At 41.8% G+C, this 25,830-nt stretch overlaps 1 protein-coding gene across 2 annotated transcripts; it reads right to left on the bottom strand.

The window, feature by feature from the left end:
- On the bottom strand, nt 1-25,608 carry LMAN1 (lectin, mannose binding 1). Of its 2 annotated transcripts, XR_010727452.1 has the most exons (14): nt 25,333-25,608; nt 21,627-21,781; nt 21,436-21,543; nt 20,165-20,226; nt 19,203-19,302; nt 16,358-16,481; nt 13,772-13,830; nt 13,214-13,346; nt 11,592-11,785; nt 11,371-11,441; nt 5,299-5,452; nt 3,306-3,427; nt 2,937-3,034; nt 1-1,152 (listed from the first exon to the last, which is right to left on the bottom strand). XR_010727452.1 is itself a non-coding variant. In XM_066246177.1 (13 exons), exons 1-13 carry the CDS (start codon nt 25,568-25,570, stop codon nt 2,998-3,000), a joined length of 1,557 nt encoding a protein of 518 aa, XP_066102274.1. In that variant the 5' UTR covers nt 25,571-25,608; the 3' UTR covers nt 1-2,997. The 2 variants fall into 2 exon arrangements, 1 of the variants encoding a protein (XP_066102274.1); XM_066246177.1 differs by having other exon boundaries at nt 1-3,034.
- Between the last annotated feature and the right edge of the window lie 222 nt (nt 25,609-25,830).

The following is a 25,830-nucleotide window of genomic DNA, read 5'->3' as shown; positions in this document are numbered from 1 at the left end:
TTTACTAAAATATTTCTTTATTTGAATAAGGTCAATGTCGTTTCTTGAATTCCAGCTAGCATCAAATAACAATCAGAAAAAAACACTTGACAAAATGTTATCCAGTTAAAATTAACAGTGGATAGAAAACCCTTTTAAACTTTACAAGAAATAAACAGGCAACACACAGATCTAAAAAGTTGCAAGTGGTGATTTCACATTGGATCATATAAATAAAAAGAGCCCCGACATAATCCTTTGTTCACCATCTCCTGTGATAAGCACGTGGGCAGGAAAAGACACTAAATATGCACAACTGTCATCGTGTTCTTTACAAAGACACTGCGTCTGCGATGCAGCGGACCTGGCAATCCCTTATTCAAGTAATTTTTGTTTTCCCCAAGTTATCAAAAAGTACAATTGTCTGAGATAAAATGTCACCACAATCGCAGTCAGGAAAGCAAAAAGCTTCAGCAGGCTGACATGAAGGGAGTTTTCTGGCTTGACCATGATCTGAAAATGATTTTCGAAGTTTAAAAGCCATCAACCAAAGGACCAAGAGCTCAGGCAACACTCTGGGTTTAGTCTGTCGCTGCTACTAAACCAAGAGTTTCAGTAAAAAGAACACTGAGTGAATTGTAGGTACAAAAGAATCAGTGCACATTTGCTAATATTGATAATGAAAGTGTTCTATATGTTATGCTTTCAGCTCAGCCTTAAGCTAACAGAACGACACTTGTTTTTTCACTCCCCAGTGTAGTGCTTCTCAATCATGAGAACCACCTGAGTGCTGTTGAGAACTGATTCTGAAGCCAACCCGAGTTCTGATTCCGGTGATTTGGAATGGAGGCCTGGGATCTGTATTCTTAATAAGCACTGCATGACTCGGACGGTCCGTTGGCGCGCGTGAGAAACACTGACACTCCTTCAATGCGTAACAAAAAATGGTTTACTGTTCGTGGCTTTGTAATCAAGTTTCCAGCTGAATGAAACACCCACACAAATAGAACACAAATCGGCACATTAAATAAGGGGATCGGCCATTATGGAACTACAACTCTTTAAAAAGTGGCGTCGGCAAGACTTACACTAAAACTTGAAAATCAATTGTGTTTTAATCCAAGGCACCTGTAGTATACTTGCTGGTGTTGAGAGAGGTTCACAGATTGAATTCTACGGAACAGTAGAGAAATGAAAGGATCCTGGCAGTGACGGATTTTTTCACAGAGCAAACATTTTTCTTCAGAAATGAGCTAAAGTCAATTGTTTGAGGAAAATGAAACACATTTCAAATACTACAATCAATAACTGTGTGAACTGCTCTGCTGAGTGGTTTTAGCGAATGAAACAACTAAGTAGAAAAAATTCCCACTCATGCTCTAACAGCCGTCTCCATTTCTATTGCATGATCAGAATGCCGCCTCAGGGATTTGAGCCTGAAAAATGGATACTGCATAGATCTGGTGTTCCTTTAATAAGTTCAGGCACATGTGACCATGGATTTTAAAATAGCGAGTACTTTGAAGTCTTTTATCTTAAGAGGGTTTCCCAAGTTCATAGTCTACAATTTAAACATTCTTCTGAAGGTATTTTTTTTTTTTATGAAATAAAGAGTAAATTCTGTGATGTCTCTGAAACATGAATTTCAAAACGTTAACGCTACAAGGAAAAACATTAGTGAAGCATTTTCTATGTTGAAGTGACTGAAGTTGAGTCAGTAATCACGGGAATATTCTCATTCAGTGTCTAGAATAAATGCTAATACACAGAGCAATGTTAGGGTTGTCTGCATATGCAGCTCAAGTCAGGTATTGCTACAATGTAGTTCTTCATAGTCTTTGTATAGATTTTAGGCAGTTAGCCCAATCTGTAAATGACATCTCTGAATAAACTGATGAAGGCTCGAAAGAATTAAATAGTACTATTTTACTATACAGTATTGTTTTGGATTCTACGACAAATGAAAGATAACCACTTCTGGTGAAAGAGATGACAATATTTTGAAGCTGGCAAAGACAAGTCTGCATCAGCTGGGAGAGCAAAATGAAGTGCAGTGTAAAATGTGAATGCCAGACCGTCTGGATAACACCCAGAACTCCGTACAGAGACTCACTACCCCCTCCTGCTGACATTGCAAGGTTAAGCCTATTAACAAGTGTTTCACGATATCCTCAGTTCAGCATTAAAGGGTGGAAATTGGAAGCATGAACCATTTGTATCTCTCCTTCAGCAATCTTAACACTGCGCCCACGGCAGCCTGCTCGGTGCACTCAGGCCTGTGGGTGCCAGCACTGGGCTGCGCAGGGCAGTGCATGCCGGAACGCAGTGGTGGGTTCTGTGGGATAAACTATAAACTATCCTCTGAGCGTGCAGTCTGAGCTGCATCTACAAGCTGCACAACAGGGGAGAAGTTCCTTAAATTACAAGCACACATGTAAACGTTATTTTCACAATGCTGAACTGACACCGTTAGAAAATACTTGGAAGCCCATTATCCAGATGCTAATGCTCTCAGACAAAACAATCTTTGATTTCAAAGGGAGTAGTATTAGATTACAGGACTGCGGGATTGGGGCTTTGAGGAGGAAATTCTGGCCTCTTTAAAATACTTTGGTTATAAAATAGTCATGATGAGTTCTTAGTTAGACCTCATATTTTAGGGGGGCAGGTGGGCAAGTGTGTTTATATTAAATAAAAAAACTCCAACATCCGAGACTTAGGGACAACTCTCCTATCTAGGAGTGGCTCGTTTTCTATTATTTACCCTCTTTGTCAATATCTGTTCAGTGGCTATTGTCTATTGGCCAGAAACTCACTGAAATTTAAATAGATTTTATGTACTATGCACAAATTTACACGTGGTTGTCTTTAAGGTCTACTGTTACTGCAAATCAACGTTTAAAGTTATTTTATACAAAATTTAATAATTTAGCCTATGAAGCAATTTAAATACTTACATTCCCCCCAAAAGACAACATTTTGTACATACATACATGATGTACATATATAAAATGGTGGTCAGAAGAATTTTTTGGCAGCTGCTTCTTGCTGAGTTCTAAAAAAAAGGAAAAAAAATTTCTATGTACTTTAATTTGGAAAGAAATAAGATTGCTTAATATTAAAAGATACAATATCTATTAATATTAACTACATTAAGATAAACACACATCCTATACATAAACTCCCATGTGAACTAAAAGAGACTAGAAATAATAGCTGTTTTGCAGAAACCTAATTTCTAGGTATGGAAAGTTCTAGTATGAACAGGGATAACTTTATTCAATATTTCAAATACTAAAATGTTGGGTCAAATTTTTAAGACTTACCTATACATGATATAACCGATGAATAACACCGTCTGCACTACTACAAATATAACAAAGTGAAGCGTAGATAAACACGATGGAAACTGCGGCAGTTCTGGGCACTTTGGCCTTTCATTTGATGGCTATAAGGCAAAGAACTCTCTATTACAGTTAGTCAAATTAGTTATTTTAGAAAAAGAAACATGAAATCTTTATAAAACTGGTTTACTACATAAACTCAAGGATTTCCATTTATTTGTCCAATAACTACCTTCCGTCCCCTTAGCTTTTCCCACCCAATCCCACCCAACTTTCCAGAAGAGTGGCTGACCCTGGACAGCCCCCGCCTTGCACGGTCCAGTCACTCCCATCTGCACCACAGGGACAGTCATTTTAGTGTCCCTGAAGGTCACAGACCACGAATCCCCTGGACATGACCAGTTGACATCTGCTGTACAGTAGTTATTAACAGCATCACCTTCAGCAGGGGCCATGTGACCGTCCGACCAGGACGCAGGGGGAGGGGGGATGGTGCTCCGGACCCGCTCAGATGTGCTCCGGTTCCGACCCCCACACGGCCTCCCTACCAACTGCCCCACAGGCCTACAGCTGTACCGAGCTCTCAGCTTTCTCAGCCTTCCCGGCCTCCCAGCATCGACTCGACTACTTAGGATTTTGAAAAATGTTTCTCTTCCTATTTCTATGAGTATTCCTTCCATTATCAGGAAACCATTAAGTATCAGGGACAAAGATTCCCTCAGGTATGCAGACATTGGAATGGCTCCTGAGACTATTTCCCAATGTGCTCCACCTACGGGACCAAGTTCTTCAGTACACACATACAATACCCATAGTGTCAACAAAGGCTACGGGGGGGGGGGGGGGAGGGGGGGGAGGATAACCTCATCAAGAATTAAGAAAATAGATAGTAATGCTTAAGATGAGAGGCAGTGGTCAGTAAGAAAACTATTAAGCCACATTTGAAAAATTGGAAGGGGAAGAGGTAAATGCTACCAGCATTTTTGAATTTTATATAATTAAGAAAAAAACCTTAAAAGTACCAGGCGTCTGTCTTCTAATATAGTCTCTTATGCACGTTACATTTCAAAAAAAGTTACCGATTTTTAATATTTACTGCCAATCTCCAAAAATGTAGATGGGGCTTACACTGTAAAAACCACTTAATAAAGTAAAACAAAATAAAAACAAAAATTTTAAAAATGAAATAAGACAGAGAAGTAGCTGAAAAAAGGAGTCTTGCTTAGAGAGAGCTGTTGTCAGCTTTAGATCTGCGCCCCCTTGACATCCGAGAGAGAGACAGTCACCCCGCACGATCCGCCCATCTAACAAGGGTCTGTCAAGGGGGACAGACATTTACCCTTTCAAAGCTGTTGAAAGATAATCATTATTGATAATGATTTTTTTTTAATTTATTTTTATTTTTTTTTATTCATTTTAGAGAGGAGAGGGAGAGAGAGACAGAGAGAGAGAATGGGGGGAGGAGCTGGAAGCATCAACTCCCATATGTGCCTTGACCAGGCAAGCCCAGGGTTTCGAACTGGCGACCTCAGCATTTTCAGGTTGATGCTTTATCCACTGCGCCACCACAGGTCAGGCCTTATAATGATTTTTTAAAAATAAACATACAGATAGTAATCTAGGGGGAAAAATGTCAAAATTATGAGTTCTAGTCATTGAAATAGCAATTAATAAAATAATAATTCTATTCAATAAGCTATGGAAACTTGATGAAGAACAGACATATGGAACAACTTTACCTGAACACAGGAGGGGGCAAAAGTAGGTCAGTGATAATAAACAACACAGTAATTACTAAGTAATAACACCAGAACAAACTGCTTCACACACTCCCACTGTAAACTGCTTTTGCCCCATCATGCGTCACAGAGGCATTCAGCGGTAACAGGAAAGCTACAGCGGCCGCAGCAGAGCAAGGAGACCGTCTTCCCCACAGAGGCCGACCAGCCCCAGCCCCAGCCTGGGGACAGCTTACGGCATTCCGCTGCACCAGGCTCTCCAGGTCCCGCTTCACCACGTGCAGGTGCTCTTTGATGTCACTGAAGTGCTGGGTTGTCTCGTAGACGCTGCCTGCAGACCCAGGGTGTTGGAGGCCACTGACCAGCCTGACAGTTTCGCTCATGGAATTCCTGAAACAGAAAATCCCTTTAGACAATGGAATCACTAGAAAAGATAATTTTTTTTTGTTATAGATTTCAAATGGCTAGATACACTTCAAAGCTCAATATATGATTGTAAAAACTGAATTGTCTTCAACGTTGGAGAAAATAACTTACAAAACTATAACACTATGCCTTTATCTTTTACTAACGATCATCTAACCACATAGAGTAGGGGTTGGGAACCTTTTTGGCTTAGAGAGCCATGAACGCCACATATTTTAAAATGTAATTCCGTGAGAGCCACACAATATGTTTAACACTAAATACAAGTAAATATGTGCACTTTATGTAAGACCAACACTTTTAAAGTACAATAAGTTTCTGAATTCTTTTTAATAATGTTGTTATGCTGTTGCTAACCAATGATGAATAAAGTACTTCTTACCATTAATGCGACTTCTGGGGCTGCATGGTTTTGCTGATGGCTTTTAGTCTGGTTGATACGTGGTGAGGTTAAGCTTCATGCAGGCATTGAGACTTCCATCTGTTAAACGTGATCGTAGGTTGGTCTTAACGTTCTTTAGATGTGAGAAAGACTGCTCACATGCATACGTAGAGCCAAACATTGTCAGTACAGCAATATTCACATGCTGCAGTGCATGATATGTTATGGGAAGCGCATTCCAAGTTTTTGACAATCAGCTGGTCCACTGGTTGAAGTTTTTCCATTTCTCCCCACTTGTGTTTCCTCGACAACTCTGCTTGCTGTTGTGCAAGTCTTTCCAAATCTTCATTCAGTGACTTGAACTTATTCACCCACATGTCTGAGACCTTCAGGTCAGCAGCTTGTAGCTCAAAATCTCTGACGGAGACACCAGGGATGTAACTCAGGTCGGTGTTGTCTACAGCACACTCGTGTGGATGGGTGATGAACTTAAAAAGACAAATGTGCTCACAAAATTCTCCAAAGCGCACTTTGAATGACTGCAAGAGATTAGATGTGAAGATCTAGCTACCGGAGATCAAGATGTTGAGCAGGGTCACTTGCTGTGCGCTGTGCATGCATCTTTAAACTCTCCAATTTTTCAAAGTGTAGTAAACGACCTGTTTCAATGTCTACGATGAAGAGTTCCAGCTTGTTTTCAAATGCAAGCACTGCTTGTTGAAGGGATAAGACTGTATTTCCGATGCCTTGCATTTTCACATTGAGCTGGTTCAGATGTTCAGTCATGTCCACAAGATAGTAGAACTTCAGGAGCCACTCAGTGTTAGCTAACTCAGGATGCTTGATGTTTTTCATTTCAAGAAAAGTCCGAATTTCACTCAGACAAGCCGCGAAACAGTTGAGTACCTTCCCTCTTGACAACCAATGCACATTGCTGTGCAGAAGCAGACCAGGATAATTATTTCCAACTTCATCCAGCAGTGTTTTAAACTGGTGATCATTTAAAGCTCGGGCAACAATAAAGTTGACCACCTGAATGACCAGCGACATCACCTCACCAAGCTGCTCGCCACACATCTAAACACAAAGCACCTCCTGATGTAGGATGCAGTGAAAACTTAGGATGGGTCTCTTTTCATGTTCATGAAGAAGCGTTACGAATCCTCTGTTTTTCTCCACCATGCATGGAGCACCATTAGTACACACCGAAATAAGTTTATCCATCGGTAGATATTTTCTTTAGCAAACTCAGTGAAAGACTTGAATAAAACCTTCCCTCTTGTTGTCTCATAGGCAAAAGAGCAAGACTTTCCTCACGTAGTGTGTCACCAACAGCATACCTTGCAATCACACTGAACTGGGATAAATGGCTTACGGCTGTTGACTCATCCAAAGCAAGAAAAGAATGGTACTGCATTTATGTCCTTCACTTGTGTTGCCTCAATTTGATTTTCCATCATGATCGTACGATCATGAAGAATTCTTGCCGACAGAGGTATGTCTTTTATTTGTTTGATTATCTTGTCTTTATCCAAAAAGTCATCAAAAAGTTCACTGGCAACATCAAGCATGAATGTTTTGGCATACTCCCCATCTGTGAATGGCTTTCCGTTTCTAACAATTGCTAAAGCACCAGCAAAGCTAGCCGAATTCCAGTCACCTTGTTGGGTCCAAACATGGAGTTGCTGCTGACTAGCCTGCACTCTGAAAAAGTAGCTCTTTACATGCCTTCTTCCTGCTGTCCCCCACTGGTTATTTCGATGTAAATGTAGTATGGTGTGTGTCGAAGTGCCGCTTTATATTTGACCGTTTCATCAATGCAATTTTATCACTGCATATTAGACACACTGCAGAACTTGCTCTCTCCACAAAGGCGAATTCCTCTGTCCATTCCTGCTGAAAAGTACGATACTCCTCATCTTTTTTCCTTTTAGCCATCTTCATCAAAAGGGTTTCTGCAATTAGCTAGGTGACTACTTGATTAAAAAGAGGGAAGTTTACTTCCTGACCTTGCAACGACCTGTGTACGTTACGCATTATCCAATAAAAACTTGGTGTTGTCACAGAGGACAGCTGTGATTGGCTCCAGCCATCCGCAACATGAACATGAGTGGTAGGAAATGAATGGATTGTAATATGTGAGAATGTTTCATATTTTTAACATTTTTTTTTTTTATTAAAGATTTGTCTGTGAACCAGATGCAGCCATCAAAAAAGCCACATCTGGCTTGTGAGCCATAGGTTCCCAACCCCTGACATACAGAATAACTAAATAATTTGTGTTAAAACCAGTGCTATAAATGGATATTGAATAACAAAATGGATAATCTTAATGAACTTAAATCTTTCTAGGTGTTTAATGTGCAGTGAAGAGTTAACCCTTTAGGCCTGGGCTGCCCAAACCCTGCACATTTCAGTACTGGTCCTTGACCAGCCCCTGGGAGGTGACCACCAAGAGCCTGGAACATTCTGTGTGGAAGTGTTTTGGTCTCCCTGAGGCCTGGGACCCCACCAGAGTTTACACTAATAACATGACTTATGTTTCTGCTAGACCTGCAGGGGGCGGCAGAGTGAGGATTGAAGGTCAGTAATAGGGTGCTTCACGCCACAGGATTGGGCCCTAACACAAATCCCGATACCAAGTCACATGGGCGGGTTCCTTGGTTGGGGACACTTCGGACATGGTGTTACACATCACTCCTGAGGAACGAGCACTGTTCCTGGGACCCCACTGGGAAGTGGCGCGGGGACAGCAGCAAGTCTGTGCCTGCTTTCCCCAACTCCACTCTATTTCCCTTTCCTCTTTGCTGATTTTGTCCTTTGGTTGTATAAAATATTTGTAAGTATAGCAGCTTTTCTGCATTCTGTGAGTACTTCTAGCAAATCACAGAACCTAGGGATGGTCGTGAGATTCCCACGTCAGACGTCATTCTGTTTCCCCTTGCGGTTCTCTCAGATAGCCCCTACAGACAGAACTACTGCCGCACGTGGAAGCCGACCAGAGAGGCATCTACCTGTTCCAGATATGAAGGAAACACTGGGGGTTTGGCAGACTGAGCGACAGTGTGGTAAGTAGTCTGCATCACGTGCTATCTTTTTGAAGGATAATTTGACTCTGCATGACATTTCACCTTACACACACTGACTTCAGAATGTTCTCCATGTAAAACGTGACCCCATCGTTCAGACGAACGATCAAAACTTCGAGCACTGAGAGCTTCAGTGACGGACTGGGTCACAGGGCCTAAGGAGGGGGATAATTGTCCTGAATGGGAGAACTGATGATCAGAATGGATGAAGAGGTTAAGCAGCTTAAGTATCACAGTGTAGGGATGAAGAGGAGAATTAGGAGCAACCCAGAAGAATATGTGAAAATAAATATTCATGTGAAAATGCTTAGCACAGTACCTAGAATGCAACAGGTACACAATAAATTAGGTAGAGATGAAATGCTAAATACTGTCTACTCACCAAAAACATTTAATACTTTGAATTCAATATTTAAAATATATAACCAATTAACAAATGACACAAGCTACCACATACAAATGGAAGTTCAGAAACATTCGTAACTCTGTCCACCGAAGAGGCCTAGAAGCAACAACCACCCAGTAGCAGTAAGCACGGGACTGCCTAAAACTCCATCTCCACTAGCAGACCAGCGCTCCAGGGAACAATGCACTTGGCACGTGTGGGTCAGGAATGTGCACAGGAGCCTGGAAGGACACTGGAAGGGAAGGAAGCAACAAGACGGCTGGGTGGTGCCGAGAGGGTACTGACGCTGACTTGAAGGGGGCGCTAGTGGCCAAAGATGAGACAACCTGAACATCAATTATAAAGACTAGTGGCTCCAAACAGCAAAACACGTTCAAGTCCAGGAGTTGAAGAAAAAAATCACCTTACTTACTACCTCATCGTTTACCTTGGAGGCTGCCAAGGCACTGACTCACTGTTCTGAAAAATGGTCAGGAGAAAGAATCAAGTATTTATTCTGCCTTTTCTGAACTAGCTCAGGAGGACAAGTGATGGGGAGAATTCTTTTTAACTGGAAAGGCAATTTTAGAATGCGTCACCCTTCTTCAACCTCTGACAGAATGATGGATTTTGGCTTTGGCTATTTTATATATAGTTCACGTAAAGGTCATAAAAGACAAGGAAAGATGGGTTTACTTTAGACAGTGGAAGTCTACTTGGAAATGACTAAAAGCCACGTGGGATCCTGGATTGGATCAGCGTTAGGGAAACCGGTGAAATCTGAATAAGCTCATGAGTGAACAGTGCTGAACCAATGTCAGTCTGAGTCTGACCACCGTACTTGCTTTCGTAAGATGTTAGCATAGGGGAAGATGGGTGGGGATATGCTGAACCAGTGTCAGTCTGAGTCTGACCACCGTACTTGCTTTCGTAAGATGTTAGCATAGGGGAAGATGGGTGGGGATATGCTGAACCAGTGTCAGTCTGAGTCTGACCACCGTACTTGCTTTCGTAAGATGTTAGCATAGGGGAAGATGGGTGGGGGATATATAGAAACTGCACTATTTTTGCAACATCTAAAGTTTAAAATTAGGTCAAAATAATGGTTAAAAAATGTTAGATAAGCCAGTGTATTCCTGAAAGAATTTAACTGTTCATTTAGCATCATAGCTATCTTAATCAGGGGCTTACAACTTGAAAATTTTTTAAAATGCTGAACAGTATAATTGAAAGAAATACAAACTTACTGTTAAAGTTGGGTTGCCTTTAATCTCTAGGTGTTTGGTATTTTCGCCTTCTATTTACCCTAATCCTGTTCAATTTCCCAGTCCTAAAGAACTCGTGTTGACATCCTTGTTGGTGAAGGCTGAACTGGCTGGGGCAGTGCTCTCCAGTACTAGCTTACGAACCATGACATTCTGGCTGTTTCTCTGCTCCACACACTGGAAGCTGTTAATTATCTGCACAAGTGAATCCTTTTTAGAAACATATCTTTCAACGTTCCAAGGACACAGCATCTCCTCTCTGCCCCGTCCCTTAGTCCAGTCTCCCTTAGGGGACAAGAAGGAATGAGAGAGACACACAGCATGTTTCCTTCAAGATGCCTTCCTTCTGTCATCAGTTCCGGCATCAAGAATGCTTGTGTTGCAATCCCACAGTGCTACGCGTGGTAACTGCCCTGGAGGTTTTCAAGGAACTGTTATGTATTACCCATATTCTTTTTATCTTTTAGAAATACATGAACAGTCCCGGCTGTCAAGTAACTGTGACAAACCCATGTTTTGTAAAGATGCTGAAGTACTTTTTTCTTTTCTAGCTCAGAACAATTAATAAATTTAGATATCTGTAGTGGCCAAATGTCAAAAGTTTTCATACTTCATATTACCGTATTTATAAAACCAATCTAGAACATGACTCTTATGCTCGTGCAGGAATCTGACAGCAATAATGTACTTGCGTATCTAGAGAAGTCACACACTTAGGCTTAGGAGCATGTGACACTCGGATATTACTATTGTATACTTACTTCATTTCATTTACTTGTCTTAGAATCTCCTGCTGAGTGTTCGCAACTGTATCTAGTTCTTGCTGAGAAATCTGCAGGAAAAACACAGGCAGCAGCCAGCTCAGACTCCACGTTCTGCAGAAAAAGCAGCTCAGGGGCCTGGCTCTTCCACCCCTCCCCCATCAGGACACGACACTAATGAGGGCACACCTGAGGGCACACCTGTGCGTCTGCAAGCTTACCTGTCCCTGCTGCCCTGGGAGCCCTGCTCCTCTTTTAGAGATCTCCTCCGTTAAGGAAGAAACGTACTTCCTCTGTTCATCGAGAATCATGTCTAACTGGCGGTTCAGCTGCTTGATTTCAAGATGAATACGATTCTGTCCTTCAAAGATTTGTCTCAGCTCACGGTCTCCTACACTCTCAAATATTTCCTCCGCTGAAATGGAAATTACAAATTAAAAAATTACTAGAATAAACAAGTAATTTTCAAAATACCATATGTGACCAAGGTACCAATATATATTAAAATTAGAACATCAGTATAATCTTCCCAGCAGTGAACATGCAGATAATCATGATTAAATTACTATGTCTGGTAGTTGAACATTATAAATTCAGTCTCATTATTTTTCACCTAAAAATCATTTTCTCTTTCAGATATACTATGTGATCCTATTTCTATAAATGGGCACAACTAAGAAATGTTAATAGAAATCAGAATAGTGGTTGCCTCTGGCCCTGGCCGGGTAGCTCAGTTGGTTAGTATCATCTGGATATGCCAACATTGTGGGTCTGATCTCTGGTCAGGGCACATATAAGGAGCAACCAATGAGTGCATAAATAAGTGGAACAACACACTGATGTTTCTCTCTTTCTCTCCCTCTAAATATCAATCAATAAATAGGAAAATAAAAAAGGAATAGTTGCCTCACTGGAGGGAACTTTCTGGGGTGATAATATTCTGTGTACTGATCTGGGTCATGGTTAAATGGATATTCACGTCTGTTAAAATTCATCACACTATACTCTTAAAACCTGTGCATTTTACTTGTGTGAAGGATTAAGCATCCGAGGTAAGGAAGAGCTGCCGTTCCCTTTGTGCCTGGGCGTGCTGAAAGCAGGCCATTTCATATATCATCGTCAGCTTTGGATACTCACACTTCACATGTGATCTTTAAAACAAACCCCAGGAAAGAGTAACATTTATCTTTCATTTTAACTTAAGTCTGAATCATCCAGTTGATCATTTAGAAATCACGCACTACTAAGAGTTCAACTGTGCTGATAGGGAACGACCAGATAATAAAAGTTAGCAAATAAATAAAGTCACTGTATTTGGCCTTAACATGTTTTATTTTGAACAGGTGGCACACTCAAGTTCTTAATGACAGCATCTTAGAACAGTGTTTTCAGACGTCTACCCTTGGAGCCTGGAACCCGCTGAGCAGTGGAGGGCCAGGAAGTCACTTCGTGTCACTGGAGTTGTCTCTGCATCAGTGAGGTAACTGCATGCCAGCAAAGAACTCAACCTTGAACGACTTCATTCAAAAATATTTACTGATTATCAACTACTAGGTCAGCACGGCTGTGTTTCAGGTCTCGGGAACCCAGTAGCAAACACGAGCCCCTGTCCTCACGGGGCTGACACTGCCATGGGTCACTGCTCATCCACGCACATGGGGTCCTTCCCTCACACTTCCCTCTTAGTGAAGCATAAATTTCCAAGCCCTTTCAAGACTGAGGGGTTATTCACAGATTGTTTCCAGAAATTACCTGGAGTGTGCCAGATAAGACAGAGTGAAAGTGCAGTGACACACGGGCTGCTGCACACACTGTGGCCAAGGACAGCTTCGCTACAACTCACCGGGTTGCCCTTGAAGGTCAGGGTGGCCCTTCTGAAATTCCTCTTTTTTTTTATCCAATTCTTGCTGAAAGTGCTCAAATTCCTCCTGATATTTTTCTTTTTCTTTTTCTGATATTTCCTTATCTGGTGTAGGCTTTTTTGGAGTTTAAAAACATATTAAAAAGATATTTTAAAGAAAAAAATAAACCTCAAAATATGTCTTTACTCATTTTAACTACTCCATGACTAGCTAAAAGGTTAATATAAAAATGCTCTTATTTAAATCATAACCAATTTACTTTTGATACTAATAATTGCAACAAAAAATACTAATAGCCACTCCCATTTATTGAGTGCTTGCTAGAAGTGCACTGTCTTATTTAACGCTTACGGATGTCCCGAAATGGCTAATACAAATACCTCAGTTTCCCAGTGAAGAAATGCTAGTAACTTACACAAAGTCACATGGCAGTAACTGGCAGAAACGAGAGCCAAACCCAAGGCACTATCCCCAACTGGTCAGCTACCAGGCAGTATCACCAAACTGAAAATCAAGTTTTTGAAAAACTTAATACTTACTGGCTCTTTCCCAGGCTCAGTTAATTGGAAAGTCAGAAAAGAAAGGACATCATGGTCATCTATAAATTAAAAAAAAAAAAAAATTGTGAAAATCTTCTGTAATAATTTATTTTTATGGTTGTGAATCTACAGATATCTATTGCTTTAAAAAATACTAATCAATAAGGGAAATTAAAATCAGCTCTAATTTGGTAAATGCAATGGTACTCTGTGAGCCTAGACAAAAATTCATCAGAAAGATTTACATTAGAAATAAGCAAAATTCACTTTTTTAAATCCTACACCAGAACATCTAGCAGCATTTAACACAAAATAAATGTTTAATAAATGTCTGATAAGGGAATGAACAAACAATCGAAGAGTCAAATCAAGCCCAAACTCCTAACCCTGGCATCAAGACCCCTACTCAATTTCCCCACAAACTCTCATGCACTATGTCCTGGCCAAATACACAAAATCCCGTCCTTCACGCGTCTGCTGCTCCTCCCTGTCCCTGCCTATCTGTCGTAGAGCACACACCACTTCCTGCCTTGCTTTCTTGTTACACACAGAGCACTGCTCTGTCCTGGTTTATCGGGGTGTCATGGCTTACCCACGCCGTCCCAGCATTACTGATAGCTGCTCCTTTCACTCTCAAAGCGTCCTGGTTCAGGTAATAGGATTACCCTATCTATACAGCATTCAAACTTGTTTCCCTCACACAGCAGTCATTAACAATTTTATCTAAAATTATATAAAAATAAAATTAACTTCAAGCTGTTGAAGCTGAAAACAGGGACCCAGCAGATCAAACCTCAAAATATTGAACTAAAATACCAATCCTGCCTAGTCACATCCACAAAGCAAAAGCAATTTCAATGGTGAGGCAATCTTTAAGCTTTCTGCTACTATTATGAAGATCTAGATATGTAGCCAGATTAGAGACAAGTGTAACAGCACAGTGTAGATGAGGTAACTTTAGGAGCAGTCATGCGGTGAATCCTTGACCCAGGAGTCAGAAACGCAAACCAAGTACTGCCTGGGTCTGACCATGACTGGCTATGTGATCTTTAGAAGGTTCTTTAATCCAAAATTTGGCAAACTCATCTAAAATTAGGGTAAAAAAATCTATCCTTCCTCTCTCCCTCCCTGTGTAAGCAACAATTCATATATTTGAAAATAATAAAATTACATGGTTCAGTGGATACAGCGTCGTCCCCACACACTCAGGTTACATACAGGTTCAATCCCCAGTCAGGGCACATACGACAAGCAACCAATGAACGCACAATTAAATCAAACAACTAAGTGGAACAATGAACTGATGCTTCTCTCTCTCTTATATCAATGAAAAAATTAAAAAAAAAATTATATAATGTACCATATAAACACAAGATGGTATTAATGTCAAATGATAAGTTCATTTATTACCACATGTGGAAAAAATGGATAAATACTTGTTTAAAGTTTAGTGCTCAATAATATTACTTCAGGCTACCAAATTCACGTAAATGTGTTGTGACACCTCTCAGAATCCTAAACCATTTGGCAATTAACTTTTTCTGGTCTTGACTGTATATGTCTCCTTCCCTTTAAATAGCACCCAAACGGAGACTTTGACTCAGTGTTTTTCAACTGCCGGTCTGCCAGAAATTTTGTGCTGGTCCACAAAACAGTTAACCACCCTGATGTATGTTACATATAGGCCTAAAAATCTTAAGTCGAATTTCCTTGTACTCGAGGTGATTTCACTGGTTGGAAACCACTGCCTGCATTATTGTGTGTAGCCCCAGCCACCTGTCTCCCTGTAGAGCAGGGGTCTCCAAACTTTTTACACAGGGGGCCAGTTCACTGTCCCTCAGACCATTGGAGGGCTGCCAAATACAGTGGTCTTCTCACTGACCACCAATGAAAGAGGTGCCCCTTCCAGAAGTGCAGTGGGGGCCGGATAAATGGCCTCAGGGGGCCGCATTGCAGCCCACGGGCCGTAGTTTGGGGACGCCTGCTAGAGTCTAAGGAGAGAATTAGAGGATCCGAGGGACCAGAAGACCGGCCCTCAGGCTATGGGAAGCTTACAACCTGTCTTAAAAGGTTAAAAGTAAACAAGTCTACACATCTCCAAAATACACTATTCCCAACAAAACTCAACTCACAAACTTTTATTTATTTATTTATTTATTTAGTATTTTTCTGAAGCTGGAAACGGGGAGAGACAGTCAGACAGACTCCTGCATGCGCCCGACCGGGATCCACCCGGCACGCCCACCAGGGGCGACACTCTGCCCACCAGAGGGCGATGCTCTGCCCCTCCGGGGCGTCGCTCTGCCGTGCCCAGAGCCACTCTAGCGCCTGGGGCAGAGGCCAAGGAGCCATCCCCAGCGCTCGGGCCATCTTTGCTCCAATGGAGCCTTGGCTGCGGGAGGGGAAGAGAGAGACAGAGAGGAAGGAGGGGGGCGGTGGAGAAGCAAATGGGCACTTCTCCTGTGTGCCCTGGCCGGGAATCGAACCCCCGGGTCCCTTGCACGCCAGGCCGACGCTCTACCGCTGAGCCAACCGGCCAGGGCCTCAACTCACAAACTTTTAATGAGAAAAGACAGCAAGACTCACCTGCAAGACCTCCGGTGGCGGCAGATATTCCAAAATGCCCTTGCGCGGGGACAATCATATTTTCCACTTTGGCGCAGAATTCATAATCATTTTTATCGGGTGTGAAGCCATTATTGATCATTACCTAGAGAGACACAGAGTAGCTATAGCTTTTACAACAGACATTGTAAAAGGAATTTCAAGAAGTTAATTTATGACTACTACTATTTGATCTTTATATTTGGTCTAATTGTCAAAAATCTATCAGCTTTCTCTCATTATAAAGGTTAATCCCTTGTTCACTAAATAACCACTTATTTTTTGTACATTATACAACAGGATATTTCACTTAAGAAAATGGTTTTTGCTCACTATATGCCAAAGGCTGAAAGAGAAAAATTTGATAACTTTCCATGAAAATCTTCCTAAAATAGAACCCGGTTCCCCTTTCCTCGAGAAATTAGGGACCGTGACTTCTGCGAATGGCTCACACAGAAGAGGGACCAGATCTGTTCTGAAACCCCAGTGACAGCTAAAAAAAACTCAATGAATTTACAATTTTTACTGTAACTTATTGAAAATTACATAGATTCCCTTATCAACCAGTGAGCTCCTCATCACTAAATTAGGAACGTAAGTGGACTGTCATTAAGTCAGCAGAGAGACAGTAAAAGTGACCAAAGTCATGTTGACAGAAAAGGTCGAGAATGAAAACACTAATGAGACACTTCCGTTTCTACTCTGCAGAATGCACTTCCGAAGCCCTGATCCTGAATGTCTTAAGAGGATCCTGGAACTCGAAGCCCAGGAACCCACAGGACATAGGCACACTCTTCTCACAGCTCCCGTCAGGCCTGGCCCATCTCGACACCTTTCGGTTCCAGTACCCTGATCACCAGCCCCACCCAAGTAAGAGTGGCAGAGATTAAGAGTGGAGGCATTGTATGGAGATTAACCCTTCATACTGACAGGGATCATGCCAAAAATTTGGGCAGAATATTGTAACCTTTTCCCTGTGTGACTTAATATTAACCATCAACAAAACTTGGCAACCCTCTTCCTTCCCACTTCCCCTCAAACACGAATAATGGCTGCTCTTGGCTGGTTCATGGTACCACTGTTGTACACCCGGCCAGAAATCCAGAAAAAACTTTGACAACTCCTCAGCTCCCACCAAACCAGTACTAAGTCCTGTAATCTGTACCGCCTAGTCTCTCCTCTACCGCAGTTCAGACCACAAGTGCAGTCGCCAGTTAAGATGCTGCTGGGTTCAAACCAGTTCTGTTACTTATTTGGTATGACACTGTCCAAGTTTTAAGTAACTAATATCTAATCTCCCCATATCTAATCCTCCCACGTACAAGATGGGGATGCTCACCCCCTAGGGCTTTGGAAAGGATCAGTGAGAAACCGCACGTAAAGTATTAAGCACAGCGCATGGCCCATAAAAGTCAAGGAGTCTTAACAACTGGATCGATCAAATCACATCTTTTGCTCCTTTCACAAATACCATTACAAGAACATTGCCGCCTGAGTCTTCTTCCTAAACTACTAATCTGATCATTTCACTTTCCTGCTTAACTCTTTAAACCAGTGGTCCCCAACCATTTTTGGGCCATGGACCGGTTTAATGTCAGAAAATATGTATTTTCAGGACCGGCCTTTAGGGTGGGACAGATAAATGTATTACATGACCGAGACAAGAGTCAAGAGTGAATCTTAGCCTGACCGGGTGGTGGCGCAGTGGATAGAGCGTCGGACTGGGAAGCAGAAGACCCAGGTTCGAGACCCCAAGGTCACCAGCTTGAGCGAGGGCTCATCTGGTTTGAGCAAAAGCTCACCAGCTTGAGCCCAAGGTTGACTGACTTGAGCAAGGGGTTACTTGGTCTGCTGAAGGCCCGTGGTCAAGGCACGTATGAGAAGGCAATCAATGAACAATTAAGGTGTTGCAATGCGCAACGAAAAACTAATGATTGATGCTTCTCATCTCTCCATTCCTGTCTGTCTGTCCCTGTCTATCCCTCTCTCTGTCTCTGTAAAAAAAAAAGAAAAAGAGTGAATCTTAGATGGATATAACAGAGGGAATCTGGTCATTTTTTAAAAATAAAACATCGTTCAGACTTAAATATAAATAAAACTGAAATAATGTAAGTTATTTATTCTTTCTCTGCAGACCGGTACCGGTCCGTGGCCCAAGAGTTGGGATCACTGCCTTAAACCATTCCTTAAAGATACACTATACAAGACCTGCCAGACTTGTCTACTGCCAACCTTTCACCTCACTTCTTACAACACTCCGCCCTCCAGTCACACCAATCCACATACTTGCCTTGCCCAAATCGTTCCAAAGTCCCTCTGCCTGTTTTCTCCGCCGGGAATACACACCTCATCTATGTAGGAAATTCCTACCTCCCCTTCCAGCTATGCATTGTGAATCTGGTCCTGAGCCTCTCAACTCCTGCCCAGCAGGGACAGGATTCTCACCCCTTGGTTTCTTAATAGTATGTGTTGCTGCACTCAGCACACAGCACAGTAACAGCACACAAATGTCTCCTGCATTAAACTTAGAAGCTCTTCAGAGAAAATAACTTTTGCATTACTTGTGTTTGTATCCTGAAGGCTTGGCTATGCACATAATGTGTGGCATGCTTAAGCATTTACTGAGTAAATGCAAACCTGTAGTGACCAGGTTTTACAATACATGACCACTTACACCACACTCTGAAACCACTTCTCTCATATCAACACTGATGAGTACATGAACAACACCTCAACTTAACTGCATTTAATTTCTGGCTAAGATTCAAAATGAAAAGTCATACTAGACTATTGTTCATGTGCTTATTGATAAATGCACGGTACTTACTGTCAACGTCTTCTGGTAATATATAACCTTTGCGCGGACAGGATAGGGTTTATTACGGAAGTCCCTCTGGCAACTTGCTAAAGCTTGATTAGCACCATCACTATGGCATGAGGGGAAGAAAAACAAAAAACTGAAGCTTTCCAAAACTCATTATTTAAAATGATTCGTATCTAGAAATATTAAAATTGTATCAAATTAAAACAAAGTCTTAAGGTATTTGAAGTTACTTATTCAGACGACATGAAGTTGAGGCATGAGTTTGTCCCTGGGACTCCTGTCAGGACTCTGGATACTGAAAGTTACACTGCTCCTCTATGTGAGGCTGGCGTGGGGGTCCTGGGCCCCAGAGCAGAATCAGCACCGCAAGGGGGAGATCTTGGCACCTCTATTTTAAATAGCTCCACAGCTAACTACCAGAGTGAAAATATCACTAAGGTAGGAAACAGTAAACAGAAATGTGGATAAATAATTTTTCTTATAATTCATTGATGGCTAGAAGTTAATTACTCCTACAACAAACCTATAAAAATAAAAAATGTAGCTACCTAATTCCTACACATTACAAATACACTAAATACTCAGAAGTCTCACACATTTCTTAGTCATTAGTTTAGCCAAGGTTTGAACTTTATGTTTTGAAAGATGCCTTTCAATAAAGATGAAAAGCCATGACTAGTAGCATCACTGACAGCCAGGGAACATTTTACGAACTTTTAAAAGTAATACATAATTTTAGGTTAAGTAAAATAACACATTTTTATTTTTAAAATCTGAGGTGGTCCACAGAAAGAACTTTAAAAGACAACCAAGTTAAAATAAGAGCTTTCCACCAAGTAGTAAAATAAATCTCAAGACAAAATAACCTATTTCATCTGGAAAATGTTCAGATTTGAAACAATATTATTTTACAAGGTTTCCAAAAAAAACTTAAATCAGGAATAATGTAAAAAACACGTACTTACTTTTGATGGTCATAATGGATCTGTCCATTGTTGCCTACAATTACTATAGCAGGATTATTTTTCTAAAAATAAAGAGAATATATTTGTTTTCAAGTCCTGAAGACCAAAGAATTCTAGATCACTTTGGAGGTACTATAAGGTTTCTTACATCTCTAATATTCTAACATTGAAAATTTTAAGATAATAGATTTCTACTGACTTAGAAAAAATTTAAACTCTTACAAAATCATTCAAAAAATCATGTAACACCTCAATAAAGACTGATGTTGTGTTCTCTTTTTGAAAAATCAATCTCAACATGTGAGGTCACACTGTGAGCATGGGACAAATGTGGGACTTGTGGAAGTTTATATAGGAGGACTAATATGGCACCAGCATTCAAGGACTTATTAAAGTTCTCCTTGAAACTGCGAATAATGATCCCAATAGAGAAATAACCAGCTGAAACAAAGATCATCAATCTTTTTCTTTTTAATCAAGTGAAAGGCAGGGAGGTGCAGAGACAGACTCCTGCATGTGCCATCTGACCGGAATCCACTGGCAGCCCCCATTTGGGGCTGAGGCTGCTGCTCGGCAGCCAAGCTATTTTAGTGCTTTAGGCAAGGCCATGGAGCCATCCTCAGTGCCCAGGGCCAACTTGCTCATTCGAGCCATGGCTGTGGGAGAAGAAGAGAGGGGAGGGGTGGAGAAGCAGATGGGTGCTTCTCCTATGTGCCCTGACCGGGAATCGAACCTGGGACTTCCACATGCCAGGCTGATGCTCTACTGCCAAGCCAACTGGCCAGGGCCAAGATTATAAATCTTAAGGCTGCTCAAGCACAAGTTAATGTTCCCAATTCATAAGTACATTTTGTTCTTAACTGTTTTAAACAAGATCAGAGAAACGGGCTGATCAAAAAAGTGATTAATACATGAAAAGATATTAACATGCGAGCTAGTAGTAGTAATGCACACGGAATATTTTCATGAAAATAAACTATAATGACTGACTCTAAACACTACTGGTTTCACTGCCAATGTCCAAATGACTCATGCTTAGCCATTGAAACCACTGTGCACATACAGGGTGCTAGGGAAAGGAGCCTTGCAAAATTCTCAAGGTTAGGGCTCCATTATGACCTCATGCTGGCATATGACAAATCAGGAGCTCATAGCTTAAAGTGTATAAATTCTATTAAACTGACAAAAATGTTAAGTAGATTGTATTTCTCACAGCTTAACTTTGTTGGCAGATATATTCAAGTGGGTAACAGTCCTGACAACAAATATACCTTTCCATCATTGTCAAAAGAATCAAAGAATATCCCAACACCATTCCACATGTCAGCTGATCCAAACACAGGACCCTCCAACCCGAGACTTTCTGTATACCAAATCGCCTGTAAAAATATAACAGGGAACACTTAGAGGCTGGTGGTATCTGCATTTATATACATTTCTTAAGTTAAAGAAATGATCATACCAGGCCATCAGCTCCAATTCGACCTCTTCCAGTCACTCGAAATGTCACCTCGATTTCCCAGTTCTCAAAGGCTGCTTTTGTCTTTGTCCACACTGATCCTCTTTGGCTTTTCAAAGATGGTGCTATTCGAATTTGATCTGAACTTGGAATAGCATCTAGAATAAAAATCAGGGGAAAAAAGCTTTAAGTTATAATTAGGTAAAACTCAATGAGTCATCACCAAACTGTTACCTATACTTACAGAGATCAAATTTTAACTCAGTAACCTATACAGTAATTTTGGTAAGAAACAATTTCATGTTAATAGTTTTAACTTTTAAATTTTAGGGCTTTGTATGACCCCTCCCCCCCCCATCTTTTGAATAGTAAAATATCTTCACAAAAAAAAAAAAAAATTAAAGCTGTAGCTATACACTAAAAATGCAAAAGAGAAAATTTTGGCTTAAAAGGCAAATATTTGCTTCTCATATGATTTTTCAAATGTTTTTAAAAACTGCAATGTATTTCATCAGTTTACAAATGTTAGAAAGCTCAAACAGTGTGAAAAGAACATACCACTAGGAATCAAGAGACTTATTCCTAGTCTCAGTTCAGCTGTGTGACTTTGAGCAAATAATTCTCTTACTCTCTTGGGCTCACCATATGTTCACCTGTAAAATGAAGGGGCTGGCTCAATTACTTCCGTAAAACCCCAAAAGTTATATGCAAAATTTTGTGCATATATATTTCCTTCTAGAGAGAGAGTCAACTGAATTTCAAGTCAATATATAGTTCTTTAGCATCAGATTTTTCAGAGAAGAGATCCCCAAAACAGTGGTTCACATCTGCAAGCAATGTTCAAGTCCCAGCTCCACTGCTTACTAGTTATTTATCATAGGCAAGTTATTCCATTTCTCTAAGAACCTCAGAGGCATATAAGTTCCTATATAAGTGCACATGAATATCTCAATAAATGTTAGCTATTCCTATTGCTGGACTAAATAATGATTAAAGCAACTATCAGGCCTAAATCTGAAAAATTCTAGCACACCCTATCAGATATTAACTAGTTCTGACATCCATGCTGGGAAGTAACTGTATTCTCTCTTGACAGTAGGGAAAACTGAGATGCTTTAGTAAGATCAGTTACTATTTGTTACCATCAGTTTCAAACACTTAAGAGATGGGGGCAGGTCCTGGAAAGAGCACTAGATATAGAATAAGAAGACCTGTATTTGAGATCTATTTTACTGACACTAACTACATAACCTTTCCCAAGAATCTTAACCTTTCTGAACATCAGGTTTTTTTTTTCTTTAATCTATAAAACAGATAACACCTGCCTTGCCTACTAAGGATCAAATCAGGAAGAAGGTGAAAGAGCTCTGAGAGCTATAAAGAGTTATAAATTGTTACCAATCTTTGCCCTGATGGACCCAAGGACGTGTACTGACAGTACAAAAGGACATTAGGGTTAAGAAACATAGAGGTGGTCCTCATTTGGGGATGAATGTAAAAGGCCATGTTTAAGCTAAATTTTAACTTTCTTTATGTTGTTTTAAACAATGAACCTCAAAGCAAAATGAAAAGGGAAAAATAATCAGTGGAGTTTTATAAAACAGTGAGGCTGTAAAAAAAATCACAGTAATAATAAAAGCAAAAGACACCTGCAAGAAGCAATGCCCAGAGTCAGTAGATGCAAATGTCATGGCTAATATACTAATCTATTTCAAATTCGGTCTAGCCATACAACTTTAATTCGCCCAGATCCATTAGCTGACACTTCTACAGCAAACTGAGTGGGTTATAGGCTCTGTAAAGAAAGCCAAGGTAACTAATGTGGGTAGTTGATTAACATTCCTAATTAACTGGCTGAATGTGGGGCATAAGCATGAGAGAGAGAAGAGCAAGCAGGCAATGGGAAAATGCAGAAGTGGAAAAGGGTGAACAAACCCATCACCACTACTGAAAAAACTCATCATCATTCCAAAAGAAAAACAAAAAACTCCAAAACATGTGTTTGGTACACCAGCATCATCTTTGTGTATTAAGAACATCACCTTGAGCCTAGCGTGCGGAGGACCCGGGTTCGATTCCCGGCCAGGGCACACAGGGGAAGCGCCCATTTGCTTCTCCACCCCTCCGCCGCGCTTTCCTCTCTGTCTCTCTCTTCCCCTCCCGCAGCCGAGGCTCCATTGGAGCAAAGATGGCCCGGGCGCTGGGGATGGCTCTGTGGCCTCTGCCCCAGGCGCTAGAGTGGCTCTGGTCGCAACATGGCGACACCCAGGATGGGCAGAGCATCGCCCCCTGGTGGGCAGAGCGTCGCCCCTGGTGGGCGTGCCGGGTGGATCCCGGTCGGGCGCATGCGGGAGTCTGTCTGACTGTCTCTCCCTGTTTCCAGCTTCAGAAAAATGAAAAAAAAAAAAAAAAAAAAGAAAGAAAAAAAAAGAACATCACCTTGCTAACAAATGCCCAGAACATATATCCCTTGATGAGTGGCACATAATTAATGGCTACTGAGTAAACAAAATAACTGCACTCTACTTCAAATATTTTATGACTTGTCATTATGTCAAATTGTATTTATACCCTTTGAGTTTCAGTGAAATGGCCCTTCCTAGAAGTATGCTTCCCATTCAATAATTACTTTCTAGAAATGGAATAGTTTGTTCCAAGTAGTGGACAGTGTAAAGTGATACATACAAACCTTCTTATATAAATGACTTCTTAATTACACATAAAGATGGAATTCAAGTTGCCAGAGCTTTGCACCTGATGGCTACTGAACAGAGCTTCCAGCATGTCAAGAGCTATGGCTGATTCCGTGGTCAGCAATGACACATCGGCACTAAAGTACAGATACTTTTCTTTCACATATGTAAGTGTCTAGCAAAGCAAGCTCCTCTCTACCAACGTTGCCAAAAGGAGAATGAATTAAACAACACGGAGCATAGGTTATTTCTATTTTTTAAAAAAAACTTTTTCTTTTAAAGCTGTAGACATAATGCTAGTCTCAAATTCTGAAACAATATCAAAAATATATATCCCTTGGTCTACTAACTAAAAAGGAACACGTGTGACTATTAAGTTACACAATATTTTAATGCAAGAAGAAAGATCAGAGACCACACCGCGTCACCGAGGGTGGCAAATGTAAGGTAGCGTTCCAACACGGTGAAAATAATGTCCTGACATTGAAACTTAAAAATTACAATAAAACCAACATATATCATCTCTGGAGCCGTCAGGGGGCATCGGGTACAAACTGAAGCATTAACCATTGCTAACACCGAGTTTAAAAAAAAAAAAAAGCAGCGGAGGGCCGAGGGGAAGCGGGAATGGAGGTTGGGGCTGCTTGAACAGGTCTCAGATTGGGGGGGTGCGGGACGCTCCCCCTGGAGACGTGGCCTTGGGGTGAAACGTGATGCCTAGAGGCGAGTTTAAGTGAGTGCTTGGAAGTGTAAGAAGTAACAGACACCGACCGTTAGAACAAACAGAAAGAGACGACGAGCTCGAGGAGAGGACAGGCGGAAGGGGGGTGGGCAGAATGGAGCGAAGACGGGGAACAGGTGGAAAGAACCTTCAGACCAGAGCCGGCCTGCTGGAGGGGTTGCCTGGAGGGGTCCCCTCTGCGGCGCACAGGTGTGCAGCGGGAAGAAGGTGAGGAGGAGGAGGAGCTGCCAGGCGAGGATGGGACCCGGGCCCCCCGCCCTCTGCCCCAGCTTACTCCCCGCGTGGGCCCAGAAAGGCACGGTCCCGTCGCTCTGCACCAAATGCGGCCCCTTGAAGCTGTATTTGTATTCAAAACGGCGATGTGGCAGCGTGGCTGGGGTTCCCGGGGCACCGGCGGACGCAGGGTCGCCTCCCACGCCGTCGCCCCTGACGAAGTGACCAAGCGACAGCAGCAGGGCCCAGAAAAGCGGCCGTGCTCTGGCCTGAGGACCCCTTTGCCTAGATCCCGCCATCTTGGATTCTGGAAAGCAGAGGCCGACGGCAGGGGGAGGAGCGCGGAGTCGCAGACGGCCAACAGGGCGCTCGCTGATTGGCGGAACCCGAGGTATCCTGGGGGCAAGGGTGAGCCCCGCCCCCGGCCTCTGCTATCTAGGCGGCCGGGGGACCCGGAGCATCTGTGGGCGGGCCCACGCCCGAGGGGGCGGGGCCTGGAAGCGGTCTGCTGTGCACGCTCCGCCTCTCGAATCCCGGGTGGGGAGAGGGGATCCAACAC

This window comes from Saccopteryx bilineata, chromosome 11, assembly GCF_036850765.1.
Source record: "Saccopteryx bilineata isolate mSacBil1 chromosome 11, mSacBil1_pri_phased_curated, whole genome shotgun sequence".
In the NCBI taxonomy this organism is placed as follows: domain Eukaryota; kingdom Metazoa; phylum Chordata; class Mammalia; order Chiroptera; family Emballonuridae; genus Saccopteryx; species Saccopteryx bilineata.
The sequence above is the reverse complement of the archived record's forward strand: the minus strand, read 5'-3'. Positions and strand labels throughout refer to the sequence as shown.

Excerpts from the sequence above, each read along its gene's own strand:
- LMAN1 (XM_066246177.1), bottom strand. The coding sequence starts at position 25,570 with ATGGCGGGATCTAGGCAAAGGGGTCCTCAGGCCAGAGCACGGCCGCTT. Across the intron at positions 20,227-21,435 it reads CTTTTGACAATGATGGAAAG|AAAAATAATCCTGCTATAGT; the intron begins GTATATTTGTTG and ends CTTTATTTTTAG. Across the intron at positions 3,428-5,298 it reads GCCTGGTGCAGCGGAATGCC|CCATCAAATGAAAGGCCAAA; the intron begins GTAAGCTGTCCC and ends TTTGCCTTATAG.